General features: G+C 40.0%; 2 protein-coding genes across 9 annotated transcripts; one reads left to right on the top strand and one right to left on the bottom strand.

The window, feature by feature from the left end:
• Window positions 1–1,652: 1,652 nt before the first annotated feature.
• Window positions 1,653–15,866, bottom strand: CD164 (CD164 molecule). Of its 7 annotated transcripts, none has more exons than XM_059700760.1 (6): window positions 15,558–15,866; window positions 12,338–12,430; window positions 10,864–10,938; window positions 9,412–9,447; window positions 5,770–5,811; window positions 1,653–4,242 (listed from the first exon to the last, which is right to left on the bottom strand). In XM_059700760.1, exons 1-6 carry the CDS (start codon window positions 15,721–15,723, stop codon window positions 4,076–4,078), a joined length of 579 nt encoding a protein of 192 aa, XP_059556743.1. In that variant the 5' UTR covers window positions 15,724–15,866; the 3' UTR covers window positions 1,653–4,075. The 7 variants fall into 7 exon arrangements, with proteins under 7 accessions (XP_059556743.1, XP_059556744.1, XP_059556748.1 ...); XM_059700761.1 differs by having other exon boundaries at window positions 10,864–10,935; XM_059700765.1 differs by lacking the exon at window positions 5,770–5,811.
• A 293-nt stretch (window positions 15,867–16,159) lies between these two features.
• Window positions 16,160–22,651, top strand: C6H1orf35 (chromosome 6 C1orf35 homolog). Of its 2 annotated transcripts, XM_059700758.1 has the most exons (3): window positions 16,160–16,326; window positions 16,519–16,604; window positions 21,344–22,651. In XM_059700758.1, the coding sequence occupies exon 3, from the start codon at window positions 21,626–21,628 to the stop codon at window positions 22,328–22,330; it is 705 nt and encodes a 234-aa protein (XP_059556741.1). In that variant the 5' UTR covers window positions 16,160–16,326; window positions 16,519–16,604; window positions 21,344–21,625; the 3' UTR covers window positions 22,331–22,651. The 2 variants fall into 2 exon arrangements, with proteins under 2 accessions (XP_059556741.1, XP_059556742.1); XM_059700759.1 differs by lacking the exon at window positions 16,160–16,326 and having other exon boundaries at window positions 16,508–16,604.
• The last annotated feature ends 2,638 nt before the right edge of the window (window positions 22,652–25,289 follow it).

The raw sequence follows: 25,289 nt of genomic DNA, 5'->3' as shown, positions 1-25,289 counted from the left end.
TCATTTCTTCAACTATCATTTCTAAGGCTCTCTCTCTCACAGCAGCAATCTATTATCAGTTGAAATGGTATACATTCAACTTAGCTTGCTGGGCAGGTCTGAAAGGTACAAGTGGCTTCCATTGAACATATGGCTCAAACTATTTCAACACCAACTCCTGTTGCCTCCTCTCTCTGGACTTGGGTGTTACTAACAATTAGCTAGCCAAGAAAGAAAAAAGAGTCAAGCTTGATTGATGGATAGGTCTGCATTTGTCAGTTCAAAGCATGATTGCATTTCTCATCCCAGCAACCTCAAGAGGTACTGGTTTGGAGGTCTTAGTTCCTAAGGGATTCTTTAACCAGGAGTACAACCATGAGTCTACTGATATAAGATCTCAGTTGAGGCTGCTAGTTGGCTGTCTTGGGATTCTTATGTCACTAAACCAATAGGCAGTAAAAGGCATTACTCTACTGGCTGGAATGGTCAATCCTGAATACACAATGTGAGAAGACAGAGGACATCATTCAAATGCTGGAAGCAAAAATGTCAACCTAGAATTTTATATACAATAAAAATACCTTTCAAAAAACTAAGGCAGACACACAAAAACTGAGTTAATCAACAATATCTGTACCATCATAACTAAAAATATTAAAGGTTAAAGGACAATCTTTAGGAAGAAGGTAAATACAAGAAGCAAATTAATGGAGAGCACAGGAAATAGTAATTACATGATTGCCAAGTACACAGGACTTATCATCATCTAAAAAAACTATTTTGAGCCCTAGCTGGCTTGGCTCAGTGGATAGAGTATGAGCCTGCCGACTGAAGGGTCCCAGGTTCGATTCCGGCCAAGGGCACATGCCTGGGTTGCAGGCTTGATCCCAAGTAGGGGGCGTGGAGGCAGCTGATCAATGATTCTCTCTCATCATTGATGTTTCTATCTCTCTCTCCTCCCTTCCTCTCTGAAATCAATAAAGAAATATTAAAAAAAAAACTATTTGGAACGCCATTCTTATCAAAATAATAATTTGTCTCTAGCAACATTTCAGGGTATCTTCAAGCTTGGCAGAGTTTTATATTCACCAAACTTAAGCATATATAAGATTAATATGAAACCAAAAGTTCATACTTTCTATAGCAAAATTATTAAATCCAACCTTCTGGTTTTTAGGTATATAAGGGAGTATTATCTCTTCTAAGTCCAAATTCTGGGATGTAATATAGAATATAATCTTGGCCAAAACATGGACCAAAAGTACCAAACTTCACGTACTAGCCATGTGGCTTGATACTAGATATTTATACAAAGTACTCTAAACAGAAGCCCAATTTTACTCTACATGCAATTTAAACTAAAAGGCAGTTACAAGCTTTTAGTTTTATAACAACAAATGGCAGTTTCATAAATTTGTTACTTGGTAGAGCTAAGTGGATGATGTCTACTGATTTGTGGAAGATAAATTTGCACATCACTCCACAGGCATACAAAGTCATCCCTCCAACTATCATTTCTAAGGCTCTGTTCTCCACTAATGAACAGAGTTTAGTTACTACCTGCTGGTCTTGGGGAGCAATAGAAATTGAGTAGACACCCATCTTCAAACAAAGTGATAATGTAAATTCACTAGCATTAACTGTCATAATCAAAAAGCAAACACACACTTCAGTTCATTAAAAAGAACAAATTAATTCAATAAACATGTAGATTTATTTTCAATCAGTTTGGTACATGATACAGATTTGTTTTGTAGTTTTTCATGAACTAAAATAGAAATTTCTAAATACAGCAGTGTCTGCCTATACAACAAATATTTTAAGATAAAATAAGGTATTTTGATAGAACTACATCTGCATGAAATAATCAGATGAAAAATCTGAAAAGGTTTCTATATACCTTCTGGATTAAAAAACCCAAAAATTATTAATGACTCCAGATACTAAACTGCTAAAGAAAGGAGGGGAAAAGGCTGTGAGTTCTGTTGTAAGAGCTCTTCTTGCAAAATCTAGTTTCAAGTGATATGATTTTGTTGTTAGAGCAGTATTCAAAATTACCGGAGAGGCTTCATCAGCTACATTTTCACAAAAATTGCTGTATGTGTTGACATTAATGTGTGCCAAGGTATTCATATCTAGGTAAGTATCTGTAGCCAACTTTTGCCACTTTGGGAAGAATGGAAATTCTACATACTTTCAAATAAATTTTGCATCTTATAGTACTCACTAGAAACTAACAGCCATGGCACCATAAATACAATTTTTGTGAGGTGCCTAGAATATTACTAATGAAAACAAAAATGTGAGGTAACCTACCTTTTCCCAAAAACCTTTGAAGCCAGAGATTTTAAACAATTAAGGCACTTGAAAACATTAGGTGTACGTACAAATGTGCAAGTAAAACGAACTTTAGCTGTACCAGTAAGTAACTAAGAAATAAGTAAATCTTCATTTAAGAACGTTTAACGTAATTATTTAAATGTAAGGAATTTTGGCTTATGAAATGGACCTAAGCAACTTGTCATTTCCTACCATAAAATATTGAAAACCAAGGTTAAACTCAGCCACTATAGGCTAAAGAAACTAAAACAAAACTTTAATGACCTAAAAAAGCAAAAGGATATTTTAACCTAATTTAAGCCTCTGAACTAATCCAATGTGTCAAAGGCAGGAGGGAGACGTATCCCTCTAAAACCAAAAAAACGAAACACAAACCTAGTGCTTTCTAAGAAATGAAAGAAATAAAAATATGCATGCTCACTATACTATAGGAATTGAAACTGAGAAGTATGGGAGAGAAGGAGAAAGGAAAAAAAGAAAGCTCAACCTGTTTATCCAGGGCAATTATTAAAAATGTACAGTAATCTGATCAACCAAAAATCCTTCAGATTTTCTGAAATTACACTGGTCACACTTGCTGTCTCAAAACTTAAAATGGAAAAAAAAAAAAAAAAACAACCTAAAATGATTGTCTCATTTAAAGAGTTCATAAATGATTCTAAAATAACTGATTATTTCCTTCTTGCCTCATGAAAGAAGTTACGTTGGCTTGATGACAATCCTTTTGAGATACAACAGTGTTCGAATACTTTTTTGAAGTACAAAGAAAAATATAATTATATCCATTTTAGGCTCTATTATATTTTTAACAGCCACAAAGAAATACGTTGGGAGGCTCACTATAAGACTTTCAACTTTGTGTAACATTCTTTAGCTTAATTTCCTCAGGTGTAAACTAAAGTAGGTTAAGTTTTCAAATACTAACAGTATGGTATCTAAAAGCAGTTTACTACTGCTTATATCAACAGTTACATCCTCAGATCAACCTTCTACCTTCCTCAATGGGAACAAATCACAAGCATTTTAAGTTACAGTCTACCTTTCAGTCTGTCTTTTAAGGCACTGTTCTTCATTTTCTCAATAATATAAGGTGCTTTATAAGTATTAACGATAACCTGCTATACTTTAATGGTTTGTATCCTTTCCATTCATTTAAATCTGGAATGTAAATCCCTGTGTGGCATCTTATTTCTAATGTAGAAAAAATAATTGTTATCAAGCACAAAATTTTATTCTAAGGATACAGTTTTCTATATGGATATTAAACTTTAAATTTATTCCATTTTTTTAAATGATAGCCAAAACGCCACCTGATTGATGCTCATTTGGCACATTCTTCTCAATTCTGGTCACTAAACTACATCCTGAGTTAGGATAAAATAATGCAGCTTTCAGGCTTTAAAATGACTAAATTTCACTGCCAAGAGTCATGAGGTTGTCTGCGCAGGACAATGTTTCCCATCACTTACAGAGTTACATTTGGCATGTCAAGAAAAGAGAACATAATCCCACAGCAGCAGCCATTTAAAATAAAAGAAGACAGCCACAAGGATTCATGCAGAATATTTTAAATATTCCTGTTGAGCAAAATGATTTAATTGATTTTTCTTCAAGCACGATGCTCCAAAATATCCTATATGCATCCTTTGAAAATTTAAAGATCCTGGAATAGCGTCTTCCATGTGGGACATCTTGAAATATAATATTTTGGTTTCAATGAGTTACACGCCAGTCCTTGTTAATCTAATGGGTCTGTTTACAGAGTGTGGTAGTTTCGTTCTTTTGATTTGCAGAATTTATAGAGAAAGAAAATTACAGCCTGCACACCTAAGACAAGGACAATTCCTCCAATGAAACTGGCTGCATCAAAGGTAGACTTTCGCGTAGGTTGTGAAGTTGGACTTAAAGTAGTATTAGTTGAACCTGTTAAATAAGATAGAAGAAATAATAAGTCTCATGAGCCTCTATCATAATTCCAAGACCTACCTGAATTTCTATTTTGCAATGTGTTAAATTCTATGAAATATTTTCTCTTAAGTCTTTACAACTAGAACTTATATCTAATTGAGGAAGAAATTTATAATTCCCCCTTTGTTCCATCTGGTTATATCAAGTGGTTATGGCTCTATACAACTTCAAATATGAAAATGACAGAAAAAGACTCTCCTGATATATAAATTATATCCTGGAACATGTGAAGCACTTTTAAAATTTGCAATTGCTTGCCCGGCCTGTGTAGTTGTGTTTGAGTGTCAACCTATGAACCAGCTCATCACGGGTTTGATTCCTGGTCTAGGCACACATGCCCAGGTTGCTGGCTTGATTCCCAGTAGAGGGCATATAAGAGACAGCCGATCAATTATTCTCTCTCTTCATTGATGTTTCTATCTCTCTCTCTCTCTCCCTTCCTCTCTGAAATCAATAAAAATATTTTTTTTTCAAAAAATTTGCTATTTCTTCAAACTATACCTAATTGTTAGAGTAAATATTAATATCTGTGTTTAAAATTCACATAACTTTTAAATATATATATATTTTTATTGACTTCAGAGAGGAAGGGAGAGAAGAGAGAGATAGAAACATCAATGATGAGAGTGAGAGAGAATCACTAATCAGCTGCCTCCTGCATGCCCCACACTGGGGATCAAGCTTGCAACCCAGGCATGTGCCCTGATCAGAAATCAAACCGTGACCTGGTTCATAGGTCAAAGCTCAGTCACTGAGCCATGCCGGCTGAGCCGCAAATAACTTTATAATTTTACTAAACATATAAGGTAAATTTAAAAATTTGGTTACAATTTTTCAAATTACAAAAATAATCTTAAGTATATGCAATTTATAATTCCATAAGCAAATGTATCTTATCTTACTCTGCATATTTTATAATATGAGAAAGTTATTACCAAGTCATGAGGAAATAAAGTCACAAAAATTTGAATTCCTTTTCAAGGAGTAAAATGTTTCAAATGGAGAACCACTCACTTTAATAAAAAGCAATTTCATATTTAAAATAAATTCTACTTTTTTCTTAAATATCAAATAAATACTGGTTCTGGTGGCTGTATATAGTAAGTTAACCAGCTTAAAAATTAATTACAACTATTCTGTATTCTTCTTGTGAAGACAGAATAGCTTCATTGAAACTAAAATAAAGGTAGTGTAAGAATGAAGCCAAAAGACTAACCTACAAGTTGTACTAAAAGTGTTTTGGAAAAACATTATTTAATTCTAGCATGTCATGCCAACTGTGATTACACATTAAAAAACTAGAGAAGGACTCTTAGCAAATCTATCATTATTGATTTAACAGCCTACTATGTTGTCCTCTATAAGAAATGAGTTTCATGCATACCATTCATGAGTAAAACTGGATAATGATGGCAGAAACAGTAAAAGGCAACAGTATACATACATCCTGCTTCACTGTTAGTTTAAAAAAACCTCAATTACCTGGTGTAGCAGTTGTAGAAGAAGGCATAGTTGTGGTTTTAGCTGGAATGTAAACAAAATGTATTAGAAACTTAAATTTCTAAACTTCCTAGTTATCTAGCATCTACCTTTTTAAAATTATGCCACCAACTTCAACATGCTTTCAATTATTTAGAAAATAAAGGCCAAATTTCAGTTAATGGTTCACTAACATCTACACATCCAGAATACTAGCTTTTAAATGTATTTTAAAACATTAAGAGATGTCATAAAATTGTATCCATGTTAACATCTATATGTAAAATGTATGTATACAACTGGATCAAGTTTGCAAAAAGACATACAGAAGGGCAAAAATCAGTGTTTAGGTGAAGGAACTATCAGTTCTTTATAAATAATATTTCTTCTAAGACAAAAACTATTAACTTCAAAAGTCAAGGTAAAAAACAAGTACAACTCAGCATTTCTTACATGGGTATCAAGATTTGCTTATCTTCTTCATTTCAGGGGGGTGGCAAACTTTTCTTAAAGGGGCAGAAAGTAATATTTTAGGCCTTGTGCACTGTGTAGTGCAAAAGCAGCCAAAGACAACATGCAAATGAATGGGCATGGTTGTACTTCAATAAAACTTTATTTATAAGAGCAGGTGCCCTGAGGCCATGGCTCCCCCAATTTAGATTAGAAGAGCCCAAGGAAAGCTCTAGTCTACAAACTATATGAGCTCAAATAATTATCTGATGATGCCTCTAAGGAAATGTACATTCATGGGAAGAATTAGATTGAATGTAACATTTTAGGAACTAAAGCACAATATTAAAAGACTTCTGTTAGTGTTGATACTATTGATGGATATTAATATGTTAACGCTGATGGCTATTTTTATACACATGCATATTCTTTTTCTCTCACCACTGTCCACTTTTTACCCACCCTGCTCTTGGTTGGACAGTTAGGTCACCTTTCATTTCTTACAGCGAAATATTTGATCTCATCTCCAATAGGACTGATTCCTATACAGAATTCCCAGCAGATTAGAGGGTATGATTATTTGAAGACGTATAATCCCTTCAAAGTTTTTGTTGCTTATACATTCTGTGTAACTGCAAAAAATGTACTTTACAAATTAAACGTATTATCAAATTTTTTTTAATCTTAAAACTCTATTACTAATTTTGTCTGAACATTGACACATTTTTGCTTTTGACCAAAGCATTACATTAACAAAGTTTTCAAAATTAGGCACTACTTAGTGAATATACCTCCACTGTCCTAGTGTATGTTCCTTTCATTAAAAAAAATAATTCATAGATTTTAAAAGCTGTTATTGGTGATAGAAAATACAGTAAAGAAATTTAAGTAATCCCATCACTCTGAGAAGCATGTTTTTTTCCTGCCAGCCATGTCTCTAGGCATGTATGTAACAAATAAATAAATTATACTTAATATAGTTTGTCTTTCACTGAATATATTATGAACATTTTCCATTATATTTCTAGCATAATTTAGTCACTTTATTATAAGATGTTATTTATAAATATAATTATACTTTTTGTACTGGCAGAAGACTTAAAATTAACCCCACTGAACACTTTTCTACATAAATCAGATTTTCTTTGCATTAATAGTCCCTTATTTTCTAACTTGCTCTCTTCAGCAGTAGCCACTGAAAAAATGGAATAAAAGTTTGTTTTTCAACCATTAATTGCCACTGGATACATTTTCTGCAAGCATACATCAAGACTCATGGGGAAGAAATTAAAAGTAGACTCACAATGATTTTGGGGAAATAATTTCCTCCTCTCTCCTTCTGCTCACATCCCACCTTCTGGAAATGAGTTTTCTCAACATCTATTTTCATCAACCTTTAATTCCTTCCTAGTCAATGACTTCTAATGGGCGCTAATGGTTTAAAAGGACACCACTGTGTGCTCTCCAAAACAAAGTTTCACCGCATCTGCAGATTTCAATGGCGTATTTCCAATGTAGCCGTAATCCAAAGCTACCAACATGGTCTCATGGGATGTGCAGTTGGAAACAGCTGTGCACAACTGGCTAGCAAAACCTGGTGAAAACTAGCTCATCACTGCCTAAGTCTTTTAAAATGAGCTCTTGTCCTTGCTACAGTATTGGACCATTTTTTCCTCTGAAAAACTACACCTAAATCACACATGCAGTTAGTTTCTTGGACACACTTCTCTGGGCTTTCTTCTCTTCCCATCTCCACTCAGTCTCCTCTCCAGCCTTCTCCCCATGACCTGGACTTATTATTCCCAAGAATGTGGTCCTCAAACCCTATTCTCCTCCCTAAAAACTACTTCAGTGACTTTACTGCCTACACTGATTCACTGATCTGTACTAATTTTAGCTAAGAGCTCTCCCATCACCTTGCTCATCAAGTCCTAGGCCTTCTACTTCCTGAGTTCCATACATCTGCAACTCTTCCTCTCCTGGTTCTCTAGAATTACTGCCACAGGTTATCTAATCTCTGTGTTCACACCTATCTTCTTCTCATTTGCTCTCCATATTGTAAGAAAAATCATTTTATTAAAATGCAAGTCTCATCACATGACCTATTTTGCTTCAAATCTATCAGCAAGGCATACAAAGGCACTTCCCAATCTGGCTCTTGACTTGTTGACTATCTAGTTTCACTCTTCCTCACCTTGTACTGGACACTCCAAATGCAATTCCCTGACCTCAATATATTCTTTCACATCTCCTTCACATGCTGACCTCCCTGCTCCACTTGAGGAATTCTCCTCATATCTTACCAGGGTAATATCAACACTTGGTCAGTCAGCATACTCAGGAGGCTGTTACCATAAATGCCATGATACTCAATACACACACCTTCCCTTACAAATCCCTGAACACACTGTGCTTACTTACCTCTTCACAGTTCCTATAACAGACCAAATGCTATCTTACTTCTGTCTCTGTATCCCTATCATCTAGTCTAGTACTTGTACTGGAGTAGATGCTTTTAAATTATTTACTCTTCCTATCAAATTGCTGAAGATTTTTAAAAGGAAGGCATTAGCTAATGCTATAGAGTATGGTGAAAAACTTTCAAGTTGATGAAAATGAAAAGCAATCAGTTTTGATAGTCTTAAAATAACCACTTAGGAATGCTATTTGAATCACTTCTGTCAGAGATGACAGCAAATATTTCCCTTTAAGGTATTCCAACCTATTTAACCAAGAGCATGATGTGTAAAGTGTATACAACAAAGGAACATAATTCAAACCTGTAGGTACATGTTATCCAGTTTCATAAGTTTATGTATTTAGATATACACATAGAAAAGACTGGAAGAACTTAACCATTTTTTTTTTTTTTTTTAAGAACTTAACCACTTTTAAAACATTTTGGTTTGCCTCTGGATGATGGGAATTGTAGTGAATTTTAATTTCCTTTAGGCTTTTGTATTTCTGAGGATTTCCACAAAAAGCAGTTTGCAGACTCGATGTACAAAACTATGGGAAATCCACTCAGATTCAATAAATGTGAAACACCAAAGCTATGTGTCATTGTCTACTAAATATGTCTAATTTTTTAAGTCATACCAACAACTTTTAGGTTTTTACTAAAATGTTATCAAGAGAGCTTAAAAATCCTAAAAGAAGGAAAAAGGAGAAAAACAGTCAATTATCTTGTATTACCTGTAGAATTGGTTGGCAACGGAGAGGCGGTGGGCACTATTTAAAAAACAAACATATTAAGTCAAAACTTTCTAAAATATCACGATCTATAACACTATTTCCTAACCTGCAGTCATTTGAGTACCACTTTACAATTTTTATATTTTAGTACCACCTGTGAAGGAAGACTGACAGTGAAGGACCACACTCCCCTTCTTTAGAAATAGGAGCAGCAATTTTTAGTGACACTTCCCTCCCCACAGCAGACATTTCTCAATCTCTCCTGCAGCTAGGAAGCCATGTGTAACTTCTAAGAAGCATATGTAAAGCAGATATGGGCTTCTCTTTCCCTTCCTCTTCCTGCTAGCAGAATAACCAATTATGTGGCCGAAACATGAGAACTGGCCTTGTAGAGTAAGGTCAAAGCCATTTTTGAGGAATGGCAATAAAAGCCTAGAAGGAGCCTGGGTCACTAATGGTTGTAAGAGCTGCTAGTGAGCTAGACTTCTAGCTGCACGTGAGCCAACTTCCTTTACACGAGAGCAGAGTAAAGCTATTTCTCAAACCACTGTAAATTGATAAATCATCAAATAAGTAATGTCTCTTAAAATGTTTTACTTAATCTTGTTTCTAAGCAATATTAATCACAAAATCATGTCTGATATAGTTATTAGTTTTTCCTAACACATTTAAATAACTATTAATGTTTGTTCATTTACCACAGAAACCATGTTACTACACTCTATATAGGGTATAACTGTTCTCATACTAATAAAATTCTTAGTTAGAAAGTTCAAAAAAAAAAAAAAAAAAAGAAAGAAAGTTCAAGTTGGGATGGGGGAGATGGGAAAGCTCCTACCAAAATTAAATAAAGGTAGTCTTTCAAGGTTATTGACACTCTTCAGAAAAACCTTTTACTTAATTTAATTATTACCTATGCACCAAATTAGAAATTTGACTTTCCTATTAATTTATAGTCCTGCTAGAAAAATCCACTGTTCCAGCTAGGAATTTTAACTAACTCCTGAGTAAAGGTTAAAGAGTAATCAAGTTCCTCAAATTAAAGCACAAAAAATGAATGAATACAGAGAAGATTCATTTAACCACAGCATAAACTATGCTGGACATTATGACATTCACCAGTACCATAAGCAAGTGCCAGACAGAACAAGACTGCCCAGGCCTGTAAAACCCAAATAAAGAGAGGATCTAAACTGCAATGAATTTCTGGAAGCGTGAAAATAAAAATAATAATAATAATGGAGGAGGCATCTGTACATACAGCATTCCACAGTATAACCAAATCACTAAACCAAGCTTCAAAACACTGTCCTTTGAGCAATCAATATAAATGCCATTCATACTGAAATTTCTAACGAGATTAGAACTACGATAATGCTTCAAACCAAATACTGACATAGGCTTTCTGACGCAATGATCTTCCTCGCCCTAGCAGCCAATGTGAATACTTACCAGAACAGAAATCTGTACTATTCACCACCTGGCAACCAGTAACTGTTGAATTTTGTGAGCAGTAGCTTCTACCTGCTATGGAAGAAAAACAACAACAAACAAGTTAAACAGCACCAATCACTCACTTTTATTATCTCTAACTTTGTTACTCAGCTCTAGAATAGCTTCCCAAAATCGAACTCAAGTTTATCCACAGACCGACAAAATACTGTTACTCTTTTCCCCATTGTTTTAGCAATATTATACAGGATCGACCCAAATATTATCCTCTTAAAACCCATATGAACACACTGAACAGATAAACTTAGATCTTAGGATTGTGGTATGACTAGTGCACAAGGCAGGCTGCTAGAATCCACACGAGGGTGAGTCAGTAGGGAGAAGTGGTCAGGATCTAATAAAGGCTCAGTAAACAGGGAGGTGCCCTACAGGCAGCAGGAAGTCCTCTGTTCCAGACCTCTGCGTTAGTCTTCTACACTTTCTAAAACCAATTCCTGGATGGGAGACTTATAGCAAGAGTAAGCAGTGCTTTCCCCAACATATCGTACAGAAGGGCATTCAATCTCCAAAACTTGCCAACTCAGCCATACATGCAGGGTAGGGATAAACTTTTAAATTCCATTTTATCATCTAAAAAAAAAAAAAAAAAGTGACCCTGCTACAAGAGTAAACTTAACCTCCAATTGACCCAATACCCTAATTTTAAAAGAGTCTCTTAAACTTTGTTAGTGATGTAATGTTAAATTTTTCAGTAAAGAATAAAGAAGCTTAACAGGTAGCTTTGACTTTTTCTTTATATATATAAGAAATTGTTATACTGATAAAAAAAAAAACACCGCAAGCACCTTACATTAAGAAAACAGTAATTTATGCTATAATCCCATGGTTCTAACTATAATCCCATGGTTCTAACAAAAACCTTACAGGCATTTCAAAGTATCTCCATCTAATTCTTTATCTCTCAAATTAAAGCTAACTTAACAAAAGCACAGGAAAGAACCAACTCTTCCCTCCTCATCTCATTCTTCTCCTCTATCTTAAGTTTGTAAGGTCTCTCTATAGTTCATCCAGCAGAACACACTGAGGATAAATGTCTCAAACATTTTTCTGGGGAAGTTTCCAGGAGAACATTTCACAACTTTCTTTCACAGCTAATTTCAGTATATCCTACACAATGGTCTATATTATAGACTCTATAATCTCTCTTCCTTTAAAACTTTTGAGCCTTAATTACCAAGTCTAAGGAATTAAGGGGGGAAGTGGGTGGTGGGAGACAAGAAGAGATTTTAGAGGGGAGTGTTAAGCAATTGGCACTGTAAAGGAAAAGTATTTGATTTATTAAAAAAATAGTATATACTATAGTAAACATTCTATGTAACTTTTGAATGTTCAAGAATATTCTGTTGTATATTTTAAAATGTTGCAACAAAAGTTCTGCGTGCTCAAAAAATGAAACAATCCAAACGTTTCTTACCTTCTTTACATTCCATCCAAAAGCAGGAAATATTAGCAATATCATTGCTAGCATTAACACAGGAGACACAGCTGTTGTGTTTTCCACAGATTTCTGGGGTGGGGAGGAATGCATGAAATCAATTAATTGGCAACTGATTTTGAATTTGTATTACTTATCTTTTTTTAAACAGTAGGCATTATATACAGTACCACACTTACTAACTCGGAGAAATGGTAAAACTTTACAGCCTATCAACAGATAAAAGGGTAACAAACTGGGATGTTATTCTATCATTAAAAAGGGGAAATCCTGTTATACTCTACAACATGGATGGTCCTGAAGACATTATGGTAAGTAAAATTAGCAAGTTACAGAGGGACTGATACTGCATGATTCCACTTATACGAAGTATCTAAAGTAGTCAAATTCAGAAGCAGAAAGTAGAATGGTGGTTGCCAGGAGCTGGAAGGAGGGGAAATGAGTATAAAGTTTCATGCAAAATGAAAAGTTCTAGAGATCTTCTGTACACCACTGTGCTCATAATCAATACTGCACAATGCCCTTAAAAATTTGTTCAGAGGGTAGATCTCATGTGGCTTTTTTTTTTTTAACCACACGCAAAAAAAAAAAAAAAAAACTTTATAAACTGGTTTACTAAGAAATTCCAATAATTTCAAATGACTTAGGAAGCCGGAGTTAACTCAAGAGAAAGGGGGAAAAACACTCAGTACTACTTCATGATACCTATCTAAACAACCTTCCTTTACATGGCAACTCTTTCAGACACCCAGGATTTCTTGATGCATTTTGAAGCATCCTTAAAAAATACAAATATTGGAAAAAAGACTATTATAAGGTCAACAATACAGACAGGGAAATTACTGCCCCAAAACATCAGAAGAGACACTAAAATTTTTAACAGTAATAAAGATGTATTACAGGTTGAACCCAAGATTTGATGATGCCCATTCTGAAAAACCTCAGAGATTTGTAATTCATAAATGATCCACTCTTTCCACGGTCCTCCATAACTGGAGGATAAGAGCAACACATTTGGAGGGAGCTGCATTCATGTACATGTAATACAACTAGTTAGCAAGGTCTTTTTCAATAATTTAAGCCAAATGGCCCAGAAACCAGACTTCAAAGAAGACTAATTACAATTCAATGTCTGGACAAACAAATGGACTATAGAACTGGGCTCCATCCATTTCCTAGAAGCTAGATGCCTCCAAAAAACATTCTCCTTTGCTTTCTCTGTACCTCAGAAAGCAACCCTGTACAGCACAGAAGTGTCGCATGTCAACATTTCACCATCAGTACGACCAGAGACTAGGACACATATATGATGTGTGTGTGTGTGTGTGTGTGTGTGTGTGTGTGGGCGGGGCGGGGGGGGATCAGTTTTTCAGGTTTGTTTACAGGTGAAAAATGTTACTTGTTTAAAATCTTTTGTGCTGGATGATGAATGTTTGGGTAGCAGAGCAAATGATATTTATAATGAACTAAACTTGCTTTCAGACTGCAGCCTATCCAACTACTACTTACAGGAAACACAAATTACCGCCTTTGCACTCATTTAAATCACACAAAGGCAATTAACTTCATATTTCCAAGCTTGTCTTTAAAAATCAAAAAGCACAACAAAACTACAATTCTGAGAGAAAACTGCCAAATAATCAGGAGACAAAAACGTATTTTGCTCTATCCCCTTAAAAATTGTGCGGTTAGAACTTGTACCGCAATTTACTTTCATTGAAAATTTTTTTTAACGTTTTTATTGATTTAAGACAGAGAGGAAGGGTAAGAGAAACATCCATCTGTTGCCTTCCGTGTGCCCTCTACTGGGGATGGAGCCCCCAACCCGGGCACCTTTCCTTTCCGTGCATAAGGAGGACGCTCAACCAACTGAGCCACACCACCAGGTCTGAACATTTTAAAACGTTACATCTCTCTGACTCTAACAAACAATATTAAGTTCATTATATGTTTTACTAAGCTTTTATAAAATACAAAAACTAGGGAAGACATTGTAAAAACAATATGATCAACCTGAAAAGATAAAAACCAGCCCGGCTGGTATGGCTCAGTGTTTGAGCGACGACCCAAGGACCAGTAGGTCTCGGTTCTGTCCCCGGTCATGACCGGGTTGCAGGCTTGCTCCCCAACAGGGGGCACACAGGAGGCAGGCAGCCGATTGATGATGTTTCTCAGGGATGTTCTCTCTCTCTCTCTCTCTCTCTCTCTCTCTCTCTCTCTCTCTCTCTCTCTCTCTCCTCTCGCTTCCTAGCTCTCTAAAAATCAAATTTTAAAAGACATATTTAAAAACCAGCAGTTCTTCAGTCAAAATGCCCAATGTTTAACTAGAATAACCAAGCGCACTAGACGGCAGTTTTATACACCTAGCGTGCCTCCTCTCACAGTCCCTTTGGGATTCCGTGTGCGCCTCCACCGGCGGGCGCAGAGCTTAACAAAAGGTGTGCTCTCGGCTGGATTCTAGGAAACCGACAGACCTGGTTCCAACCCCAACTTCACAACCGGCTAAACGTACGGTCCCGGCAGAGTTTCTCTCTCTCTACTTCTTGGTTTCACCATCTACCTTCTAGTTTAGCTTCGGGGACTTATGCGAAGTTCTGGGTGCACGCATGGGTAACTTTGCGACGTTCTCACCCGGCAAGGGGTGTACAGTTTTAATTCATTTAATACTCAAACCTCAGATAAATCCCGTGCCTATCCGCCAGATTATCTTAATTAAATCTCTGGCTAAACTCTGAGACACCAGCGAAAGTTAATGTCTTCAGTTTCCCTTTCCCGCTTTGGCCAACTTCCGGAGAAGCCTGCTGGCGGGGAGACGACCTGGCCGACGAAAGACTCACCCACCTCGGGCAAGGAGCTCGGTCTCCTCGGCCCAGAACCAACCCCGCCGCCGCCGAGGGGGAAAGCCCCGTCCCCGCTCCTGCGCCCACGCGAGGCTGGAGCCACTTTCATCAAACACCGCGGACTGGGACGCGGGTCAGGAACTGTGTTAGGGCCCGACCGCCCCTTCCCACCGGGGCGCTTCCCCACCCGGCCACCCCGGGCCCCTGGCCCCCCGCGCCCGGCCCCGGCTGGACTCGGACGGACCGCCATGTTGCAGGAGCGCGGATCGCCCTGGCCCCGCGCGCACCACCGGCAGGAAGGCAGCTCGGCCGCGCGGGAGGGCGAGCGAGAGTCGGAAGCCGAGGGGACCGTCACCCACCTGGTACGACAGTGGTGAGCGGCGCGACGGTGGGCGGCGTCGTGACTGTGTGGTTGGGGGGCACTGAAGTCACGTTCGGGGCCAGGGTGGAGTTCTGAGCCGCGGTCAGCACACACAGCGCGGCCAGGCAGGCGGCGGCCCAGAGCAGGCGGGAGAGTCCCGACATCGCGACTCCGCGCTGAGGTTGCGGCGACAGCTGCAGCGCAAGACGCTCCCCGGCTCCCTCTGTCTCCAGCGGCGCCGGCTCCCAGACTCCGCTCCCCGGCGGGAGCGCGCGGGGGTCACGTGCAGGGGGCGGCCCGGGGCGGAGGCGGGGAACGGGCGATACCAAGGGGAATCCTCCGAGAGGGGGGCAGAGACATCGAGAGAAACCGAGGGAGGCTGTCCCTCAAAGAGGCTATACTATAACCAAAACACTGGAAAGACACCGGAAACTATTTTCTTTGCCCTAAGAGTGCCATACAGGACGCAACTGGGCTTTTCCTGTTACTGCAATAAGAAAATCTCCCCCCCCGGCTTGGATGGAACAACCTACATGACGTGGCGTACGGCGTCCTCCGGAGCGACCCGCGAGGCCGTAATTCCGCGGCCTCACGTGACGTCAGGGCCCCGCCTCGCGACCCGAGTCCCGCCGGGCCGGAAGTTGATTCGTTGCTGAGCGCTCAGAGCCTGTGCTAGAATTAAGTTTGTGGGGTGCTTCCGCGTTCCCAAGGTCTTGCATATGTACTTAGTAGGACCCGTGCTTTTTACCGTGGAAATCGACTTTCCCGTAAGTCACCCGGTGTTGGGAATCCCGGGGGAAAGGGATGCCAAGTGGTTAAGGCTTCTGCTCCGGCGCCCACGTAGCGTGCGCCGCCGAAACCCCCAAGCGGTCTCCTGCCTTGCAGCCCGAGCCGCCCACCGTCTGCCTTTCACACCTCCCCAACCTGATCTTTCCGAATTTCTTGCTTTTTCCCTCCAGCGGTAGCAGCAGCCAGTGCGTGCCACCGACACAGTCCAAAAGTCGAAGACGATCTGAGTAGGAAATCCCTCTGATGCGTTTTAAAGGTGAGTAAACAGATTCGTAAAAGTCACCTGACCAAGACGCTGTTTGGCGTCCGGGTTTGATTTCGAAATGCCTGTCACTGCTGGGGCTTTTCGTAACGGTGAGCGCCATCTGATGCCCAGTCTCGCAGAAACATTCAGTGCAGCCATGCTTACATCAAGGGTAAAAAATGGATTGTAAAAGCTAAGTATTTAATGTCGTCTGTTTTCGGCTTTTTGTATTTGTCACGTAATCTTAATTGTGCACATCTAGCCTAATAAAATAACACACGAACAGTAATTACTTCTGTGAGATCAGCTTTGTTATGAAAGCACCAAAAAAAGATGACTGCATCGCGCTGTTAAACAAAACCTTCCAGGCCAAAAGTTGTCGGGAAAGGATTTGTCCTGGGACGTGCAGTTTGGACCGTTAGCAGCAGAGCTTGACGGAGAAGATATGTCCACCGTCTTGGGGTTGACGGGGGCTCTTTTATAGAATGAGTTTGGAGCAGAAAGATAAAAGTTGTTTTTAAATTTACATTGGCCACAGATAAGAGGGGGGCGGGAAAAGGTGAAGTGAGAAAATTCCAGGATAGGTGAATAGTCCGTAAGGAAGAAGTATTTGAAAGTTCATGTGTAAGCAAGATGCCAACGAAGTGGATGCCAAGTTTCAACTTAAATTCAGGAAGGTGAGCAGTATATTGTGGCTGCTAACGGATTAATTGCCCATGTCTCTTCTACCCTCAGGCCCGCTGTCATTTAATTTAGGACTTACCATTTTTCTCTTGTCGGCGCTTTATCTTTTCTGGCCTCGATTTGAAAGCTTTTATAACTCCCTACGTTCTAATCATTGGGGTCCTTCTGGAGCCTGATGACTATGGACATACACAAAAAGACTACACTAGTTGGAGATTTGCTCAGATATAAATAAGAAACTAACGATTTTCGACTGATCCAACCTATGATCCAAGTAGGAGAGTGCAGCCAAGTAAAATAAATGAGGTCCCATCATCAGCCTTCAGTGAAAAGTCTGCTCTGCTCTTCTCTCAGGATACCTCTCACATAGTATTTATTTAGCTCCTGACTGACACTCAGACCAAATGAAGGCACTAGTCAACTTTTTTTTAAAGGTTAAAAATATAATAAAAGTTCTGTTTTCTTCTCATACCCCAGTGGGTTATTTTATTTATGCCCTAGGATGGACACACCTCACTGCGGAGGCCATTGTTTTACAATTTGTCATCTAGGTGTTCCACTCTAGTCCTCAGATTTTTGTTAGTTCTTTTAAGGGGACATTTCACTCTCTTTGTTTTAAGACTAGAAACACATTATTTTATTTTATTTTATTTTACGTGGCGCCTGTTGAGCTAGATCAAGGAAGACATTCAAAGTCATTTTCTGCATTCCAGAGCAAGGGCTGTCATCTATAATACAGTTTTAACAACATGTATTAAACTTTGTGTAATATTTAAATGTTTTGACCAAATTAGAGAAGGATAGTAATAAATCAAAGATTAGTAGTGAGCTAAAACTGTGTGTTCATATTATGAGTATTAACACCGTGATTAGGTTTGGTATCATATTAGAGATCTCTCATCAGGGGGCACTTCACTTTGTATACTTCGATAACTGTTCCAGGGTTTCAGAGGGGAGCATTACACTTTAGAGCAGTTGTTGTCAGTCTTGGCTGAACTGGAACCATGTGGGGAGTTTTGAAAAATACTGATGTCTGGGTACTGATTTAATTAGTTTGGAATATTGCCTGGTCATTAGAGGTTTTAAGAGCTCCCTAGGTGTTTCTAATCTACAGCTTAGGTTGAAAGCCATTGCTCTACTCTAGCTTCTCAAAGTGTGGTTCACGAACATCATTTATACCACCTACAAATTTCTTAGAAATGCAAAATCTCAGCCTCACCTCAGTCCTCCTGAGTCAAAATTTGCATGTTAACGAGATCCATATGTACATGTGTACACCTGTGAAAGTTTAAGACTGCCTTACACTATCACTGTGGAGAACTATTATAATTCTACCTCCTAAATTGCTACATTTCTTAATAGTGAATATTCTACAGAACTACATCAAGTAAGACATGTAAAGTTTTTGAGACTTTGGTTTTTTGTTTGTTTTAGAAATGTAAAGTCGGGGTATGAGCAGCACAGGACTCCTTGATGAGCGGGACTCCTGGACTCCTCGGTTCTCTAGGCTGGCACCTCAGATTGCACTTATTTTTATTTCTATTCCACTTCAAGCTCTGGGTCTGCTAGAGCTTTTTCCATGCTATCTCTTAGTCCTTTAGGAAACAGAAGAAAGCCCTTTCTCACTCATTTCTTAGGAACAACCCCCAGGTTCAAGCTAAACTACACCCCAGGCAGCTTTCTGGTAACCTGCATTAGTTACTACGTCCCTTGTGCCCAGGCAGCCAGTGTGCGCCTCCCAATCCTGTCTTGTTGAGCTGATTTTCACCCAGAATACACCCAGATGGACATTCTGGTTATTAAAATATTCACGGGATTTTGTATTGACTGGGAAAGAGCACTGCCCTGTGGAGCCCATGTCCCAGTCCCTCCCCAAAGCCCCAGACTGGCATGCTGCCTCTCCAGCCCTGGAGGGCTCGCCTCCCACCCAGCCAGGAGCAGCAGGACCCTGCTCCGGGCCTCCCGTCTCTGTCCCTTCTAATTGATCAGTGTTTTCATAACTCCCTGCTGCTTTAATAAAAACCAAAGTTTCTTATCTCATCATCTTTCCTCATTCTTTCTTTTCTCTTGTCACACTTAAGTGTTTTACTTTTACCTTTCTTCCACATACCAGCATGCCAGTCTCTCATATATCTGTGTCTTCAATACATCCCAGTGGTGCTTAACGTATGGTCTCCAGACCAGTAGCATCAGCAACACCTGGAACCTGTTAAAAATGCATATTTTTCTGCCCAGTCCAGATCCACTGAATCAGAAACTGGGCTGAGACCCAGGAATTTATGTTTGAGAGGCTCAAGCATTTCTGGTAAACACTAAAGTAAAAGAACCTAATGATTTACGATTTACATTTTCAAAGCCCCCTATCAAATACCAAACTTTGTAATTTATGTTGTACATGTTACTATTGAGTTTGCAACAAATATTTTGTATGTTATATAAAACTTATTTGAGATATGGACTGAATAGATTTGCCAGTTTTTTTGTTTTGTTTTGTTTTGTTTTTATATTTTATTGATTTTTTACAGAGAGGAAGGGAGAGAGATAGAGAGAGTTAGAAACATCGATGAGAGAGAAACATCGATCAGCTGCCTCCTGCACATCTCCTATTGGGGATGTGCCCGCAACCCAGGTACATGCCCTTGACCGGAATCGAACCTGGGACCTTTCAGTCCGCAGGCCGACGCTTTATCCACTGAGCCAAACCGGTTTCGGCAGATTTGCCAGTTTTAAGTTGTGCTTCCATTTGGGGAAGGGTAGTGAATAGTATAGTTAATATAGTACTAGTTTAAAAAATGAGTTTCCATACAGGAGAGAGTATCACCAGGTGTAATAGAGAGCAATTTTAGTTTTGAGGATAGATTAACTCAGTCAATTGAAAATGAACATGGTGTTAATGAGAAGGAGTAATACTGAACATAACAGGGACTTGATGTTTCTCTGTCAGTGGCAGCTTGACTGGTTTTTGTGGGTTGATATTCCAGAAAAGAAACTATTTTTTATTCAATATCTGCTCTGTCAAGCATCATGAGAAGTGCCTTCACATATTATCTCGATCCACAGACCACTGTGAGATAGTACCTCCATTTAACTAATGAAATTGAAGCCCCAAAGCAAATAATAGTATTGTTATTGATTTTATAAATGTACACAGAATCACTAAAGTGATTGGAGCTACAAGGAAGCCAACACCTTTTTTACTTCTCTGTTCCTTTTACGAATGAGGAAAGTGAAAGGTAAAGTGATTTGACCACCCATTGCTAGATAGCTGGGACCAAACAAACATTCCTTATTTAAAATACATACAGAGTATGGGATCCTGAGGTTACCACACTATCCATAGTTAACAAATAATGTCACTGTTTGTAGTTGGGGCAAACAAATTCTTTAGATAGAATTTCAAAAGTTTATCTCAAATCTCCCAAAATAAGAAAAATGTCCAGATACCACACTCCTTTATTAATATGGCTTAGTGTAAGATACAGTCTATGGACTTGGCTCTGCCTTATCAGCCATTAGGGTAAGGTCATATAACTAACATTTTGAATAATCATTAAAATGGCTTTGCTCTCCTATTCGTAGGCTTAGAAAAGTCTAAAATTCTTTCTCTTTAATCAAAGTCTTTCAATTTGGTTAAATCAAAGTGTCATATTTGCAGTTAATAGGGATAAGCTTTGAGTCCTTTGTAACAATCAGTTTCTCCAAACATGTTTAAACACACAGATCATTCTAATACATGTTATATTCTGATAGAGAAGTATTACTTTGTGTGTACCTTTAAGTGGGGGTAATAAGGACCACTGCCTATACAAATCAGTAAAGCTTCTATACAGCCTGAAAATGGAAAGGGAGAGGCAGCAAAAGGACTCGGAATGTGCCATTCTATAGAAAGTTTGCAGCACTTACATTGCAGCTACACTGATCTATAAAGGGAGCTGAAATCAGTTTCTTACATCCATGCAGATAATCCAATTCTTTCACATAAAATACTTAATGTCTTAATATATGGGTTCATTGCCAGTAAGAATTATTGTTTGTTAATGCATGATTGATGCTTTTGTTTTAACCAGGATCTCTTCAAAGCATCAGTTTCATTCATCCAGTGCCTCACTAGCTGGTGGGAGTCCCTTTGAGAAGTCCCCAGTGTGACCACAGGAACCCATCCACAGGCCCAGAGAGGATCTGGAGGCTTCATTCAAACAGCCTGAGTTCTCAGCTTGGCTGAAACTCAGACTAGAGGAAGAGGAGATAGCTCCTCCTCAGTGATTCCCAAATCTGGCTGTTAATCAGAGTCATTGAGGAGCCTTTAAAAATATAAGTTCCGGACCGGAGGCCAAGGGTCCGCCAGCACCATGTTCGGCTCCAGCCGAGGTGGCGTGCGCGGGGGACAGGACCAGTTCAGCTGGGAGGATGTGAAGACCGACAAGCAGAGGGAGAACTACCTGGGCAACTCGCTGATGGCCCCTGTGGGCCGCTGGCAGAAGGGCCGCGACCTCACCTGGTACGCCAAGGGCCGGGCGGAGGGCGCGGGGATGAGCCGAGAGCAGGAGCTGGCAGCCGTGAGGCAGGCGGAGCAGGAGGCGCTCATGGCGGCACTGGGCTACAAGAATGTGCGGAAGCAGCCCACTGGCCTGAGCAAGGAGGACTTTGTGGAGATCTGCAAGCGTGAAGGTGGTGACCCTGAGGAGAAGGGGGTGGACCGGCTCCTGGGCCTGGGGAGCTCCAGCGGCTCTGCAGGCCGAGTGGCCTTGTCCCGAGAAGACAAGGAGGCGGCCAAGCTGGGGCTGCCAGTGTTCACGCACCACGGCGTGGACAGCAGTCGGCCCGGGGCCTCCCCAGCTCGGAAGAAGCCCAGGCAAGAGGAGAAGGTGGAGCAGGGTCCCCAGAGTCACAAGAAGAGCAAGAAAGAGAAGAAGAAGAAGAAGAAGCACAAGAAAGAGAAGAAGAGAGAAAAGGAGCACAGAACCTCACTGTCCTCGGCTCCGGCCAAGGCCCACCATCGCAAGCACGACTCCAACTCCTCCCCCAAGAAGAGGAGAGGGCATGACAGTGACTGAGGTCCAGCCACCAGGACCTGCCCATCCCAGGCAGGCCCCGCCCTCAGTGAAGCCTCTGAGCATGTGCCCTGCCAGCCCAGGCAACTGTAGGGCAGGCTAGTGGGGGCCCTACCAGACCCCTGTAAGCAGACAAGGTGTCCAGGTGAGGTCTCACCCTCAGATGGCCCCAGGCCCACCAGAGGACACACACCTGTCCAGGAGGTCCACCTGCCTCAAGCTCCAAGTACTGTTACTTCTGTTTTTCCTTGTGTTGACTCACCCTTTGTACTTAAGCAAACTTATTTTAAGCTGAAAATAAAAAATACAAGTTCCTGAAGGTTATACACTGGTAATTTATTGAGCATATATTTATTGAGCACTTAGAGTATAACAGTTCCTATCTAGGTCCTGTATACAATTGATTCCTTGAATCCTCACAACTTTATGTGGTAGATACTACTGTTTTGAGATGAGGAAATAGACACACAGTGGAGTTGTTGCCTGAGCGTTTGCAGCTAGGGAATGGCAGAGCTACGACTCAAACTCAGGCTGTCTGCCTGTAAAACACACATCCTTAACACTGGGCTGCTTCTGGGTCAGTTGAGAATGTGACAGCATACTTTATCTCTATTTCAGATCTTAGTATACAACTTTTTGTTATATTGCACTGGTTTGTGTGTGTGTGTTTTAATATATTTTTATTGATTTTAGAGAAAGGAGAAATACCAATGATGTGAGAATCACTGATTGGCTGCCTCCTGCATGCCCCTCACCAGATCGAGCCTGCAACCCAGGCATGGGCATGTGCCTTGACCAGGAATTGAACTGTGACCTTGTAGTTCATTGGTCAATGCTCAATCACTTGGTCACACTGGCTGGGCTGAGCCAGTTTTCAGGAGTTAGGGATGGTGGTGGGCATTAGGTGTAACTACAAAGGGGTAGCCCCAGGGAGCTCTCTGTGGCACTGGATAAGTTCTGTGTCTTGATTGTGGTGTCAGTCATGTGAATCTACATGATAAAATGACAGTACATGTACCAATGCCAGTTGCCTATTTTAGTACTGTACTGTAGTTGTATAAGATATGCATATTGGGGAAACTGCATGATTGGTGCACAAGACTATTTTTGTAACTTCCTGTGAATCATTTTTTTTTATATTTTATTGATTTTTTACAGAGAGGAGGGAGAGGGATAGACTTAGAAAGATCAATGAGAGAGAAACATCGATCAGCTGCCTCCTGCACACTCCCTATTGGGGATGTGCCCGCAACCAAGGTACATGCCCTTGACCGGAATCGAACCTGGGACCCTTGGGTCCGCAGGCTGACATTCTGTCCGCTGAGCCAAACCGGTCAGGGCTATCATTTTTTTTTTTTAAGTATATGCCTACCTTTGGCAAGCTCCAAGTCAATTAGAGATCTGTCTCTATAAGATTGGCTCAAAGAGACTTCATGTTTTTGTTTTGTTTTTTTAATACGTATTTTTTAATTGATTTCAGAGAGGGAGAGAGAAAAACATCCATGATGAGAGAGAATCATTGATTGGCTGCCTCTTTCCTGCACATCCCACTCGGGATCCAGCCCGCAACCAAGGCATGTGCCCCTGACCAGGATTGAACCCAGGAAGGACCCTTCAGTCCGCAGGCCAATGCTCTATTCACTGAGCCAAACCAGCCAGGGCTAAAGAGACTTCATGTTTGAAGACAAATCTAAGGGCAAGAAAAGCATAATGGCTCTGGGCAGGGCAGGAGCAGAATGGTGATGGCGGTAGCAGCTGAGCAGGGTCACCACTAACAAGCATGTCACTGACTATAAAAAGAGGGCTGCGCCAAAACCGGTTTGGCTCAGTGGATAGAGCGTCAGCCTGCGGACTGAGAGGTCCCGGGTTCGATTCCGGTCAAGGGCATGTACCTGGGTTGCGGGCACATCCCTGGTGGGGGATGTGCAGGAGGCAGCTGATCGATGTTTCTCTCTCATCGATGTTTCTAACTCTCTCTATCTCTCTCCCTTCCTCTCTGTGAAAAATCAATAAAATATATTTAAAAAAAATAATAATAAAATAAAATAAAAAGAGGGCTGAAACCATTATATCTTGCAATGATTCCCAAATGACTAGTGCCCAGCATTTAAATAAGAACCTTTGGGGAGGGAGCTAAATGCACAGAATCCCTGTCTCACACATCTTAGAGACTCTTGAGTAGGGCAAGGACAGGGTCCAGCAGTCTTGTTGAAAAAGTTTCCCAGGTGTCACGGGTTTGAAAATCTCAGATTAATCTCTGATAAAGCTGGATCCCCAATAACATTTCAGGATTCAACCACCATGGGGACTGCAACCCAAGCCCTTGGTTGGTATGGCTCAGAGATAAGCATACTATTCATGTCATATAAAAACATCCAACCATAGCCTTTTTTGAATGCTAAGTATGAACAATGAAATGTAATAATTATTTTTTTCTATAGTCTCTTGTTTTTTAATAAGTTTCTCATGTTAGATAATGTAGTTACAAAAACATAATTACAAATACTTTAGGATTTGCCCTGGCTGGTGTGGCTCAATTGGTTGAGCGATGTCCCATGCACTGAGAAGTTCCCTGGTTTAATTCCTGTTCAGGACACATGCCCAGGTTGCGGGCTTGACTCCCAGTAGGGGGTGTGCAGGAGGCAGCCAATTGAAGGTTCTTGTTCATGTTTCTCCCTTTCTCTCTCTCAAATAAAAAACCTATTTCAAAAAAATATTTTAGGATTCAAGGGTCATTCATTAGGTACTGCTATAAATTAAGAATGGCTTTGGCTACAAGTAACAAAATACACAACCAACATAAACAGGGCTCTATTTTTCTCATATAGTAAGAAGTCCAGAGATAGGTAGTTTTGGGTATTGGTTCCACAGCTCAAGAGTTGGGACTGACATCTCTGCAGTTTTCTTGGCCTTTCTTTTATGGCTCCAGTGCATTCAAGACGGATGAAAGGCAAGGGTCAGG

This window comes from Myotis daubentonii, chromosome 6 (assembly GCF_963259705.1).
Source record: "Myotis daubentonii chromosome 6, mMyoDau2.1, whole genome shotgun sequence".
Classification (NCBI taxonomy): Eukaryota; Metazoa; Chordata; class Mammalia; order Chiroptera; family Vespertilionidae; genus Myotis; species Myotis daubentonii.
This window is presented reverse-complemented; position numbering and strand designations above follow the sequence as displayed.

Bases quoted from the DNA above. Each gene is read 5' to 3' on its own strand.
- CD164 (XM_059700760.1), bottom strand. From the start codon at position 15,723: ATGTCGGGACTCTCCCGCCTGCTCTGGGCCGCCGCCTGCCTGGCCGCG. The intron at 5,812-9,411 runs GTAATACAAGAT...TTTACATTCCAG, and splicing joins GTTGCCAACCAATTCTACAG to CTAAAACCACAACTATGCCT. The intron at 4,243-5,769 runs GTAATTGAGGTT...CTTATTTAACAG, and splicing joins TTCTACAACTGCTACACCAG to GTTCAACTAATACTACTTTA.
- C6H1orf35 (XM_059700758.1), top strand. From the start codon at position 21,626: ATGTTCGGCTCCAGCCGAGGTGGCGTGCGCGGGGGACAGGACCAGTTC.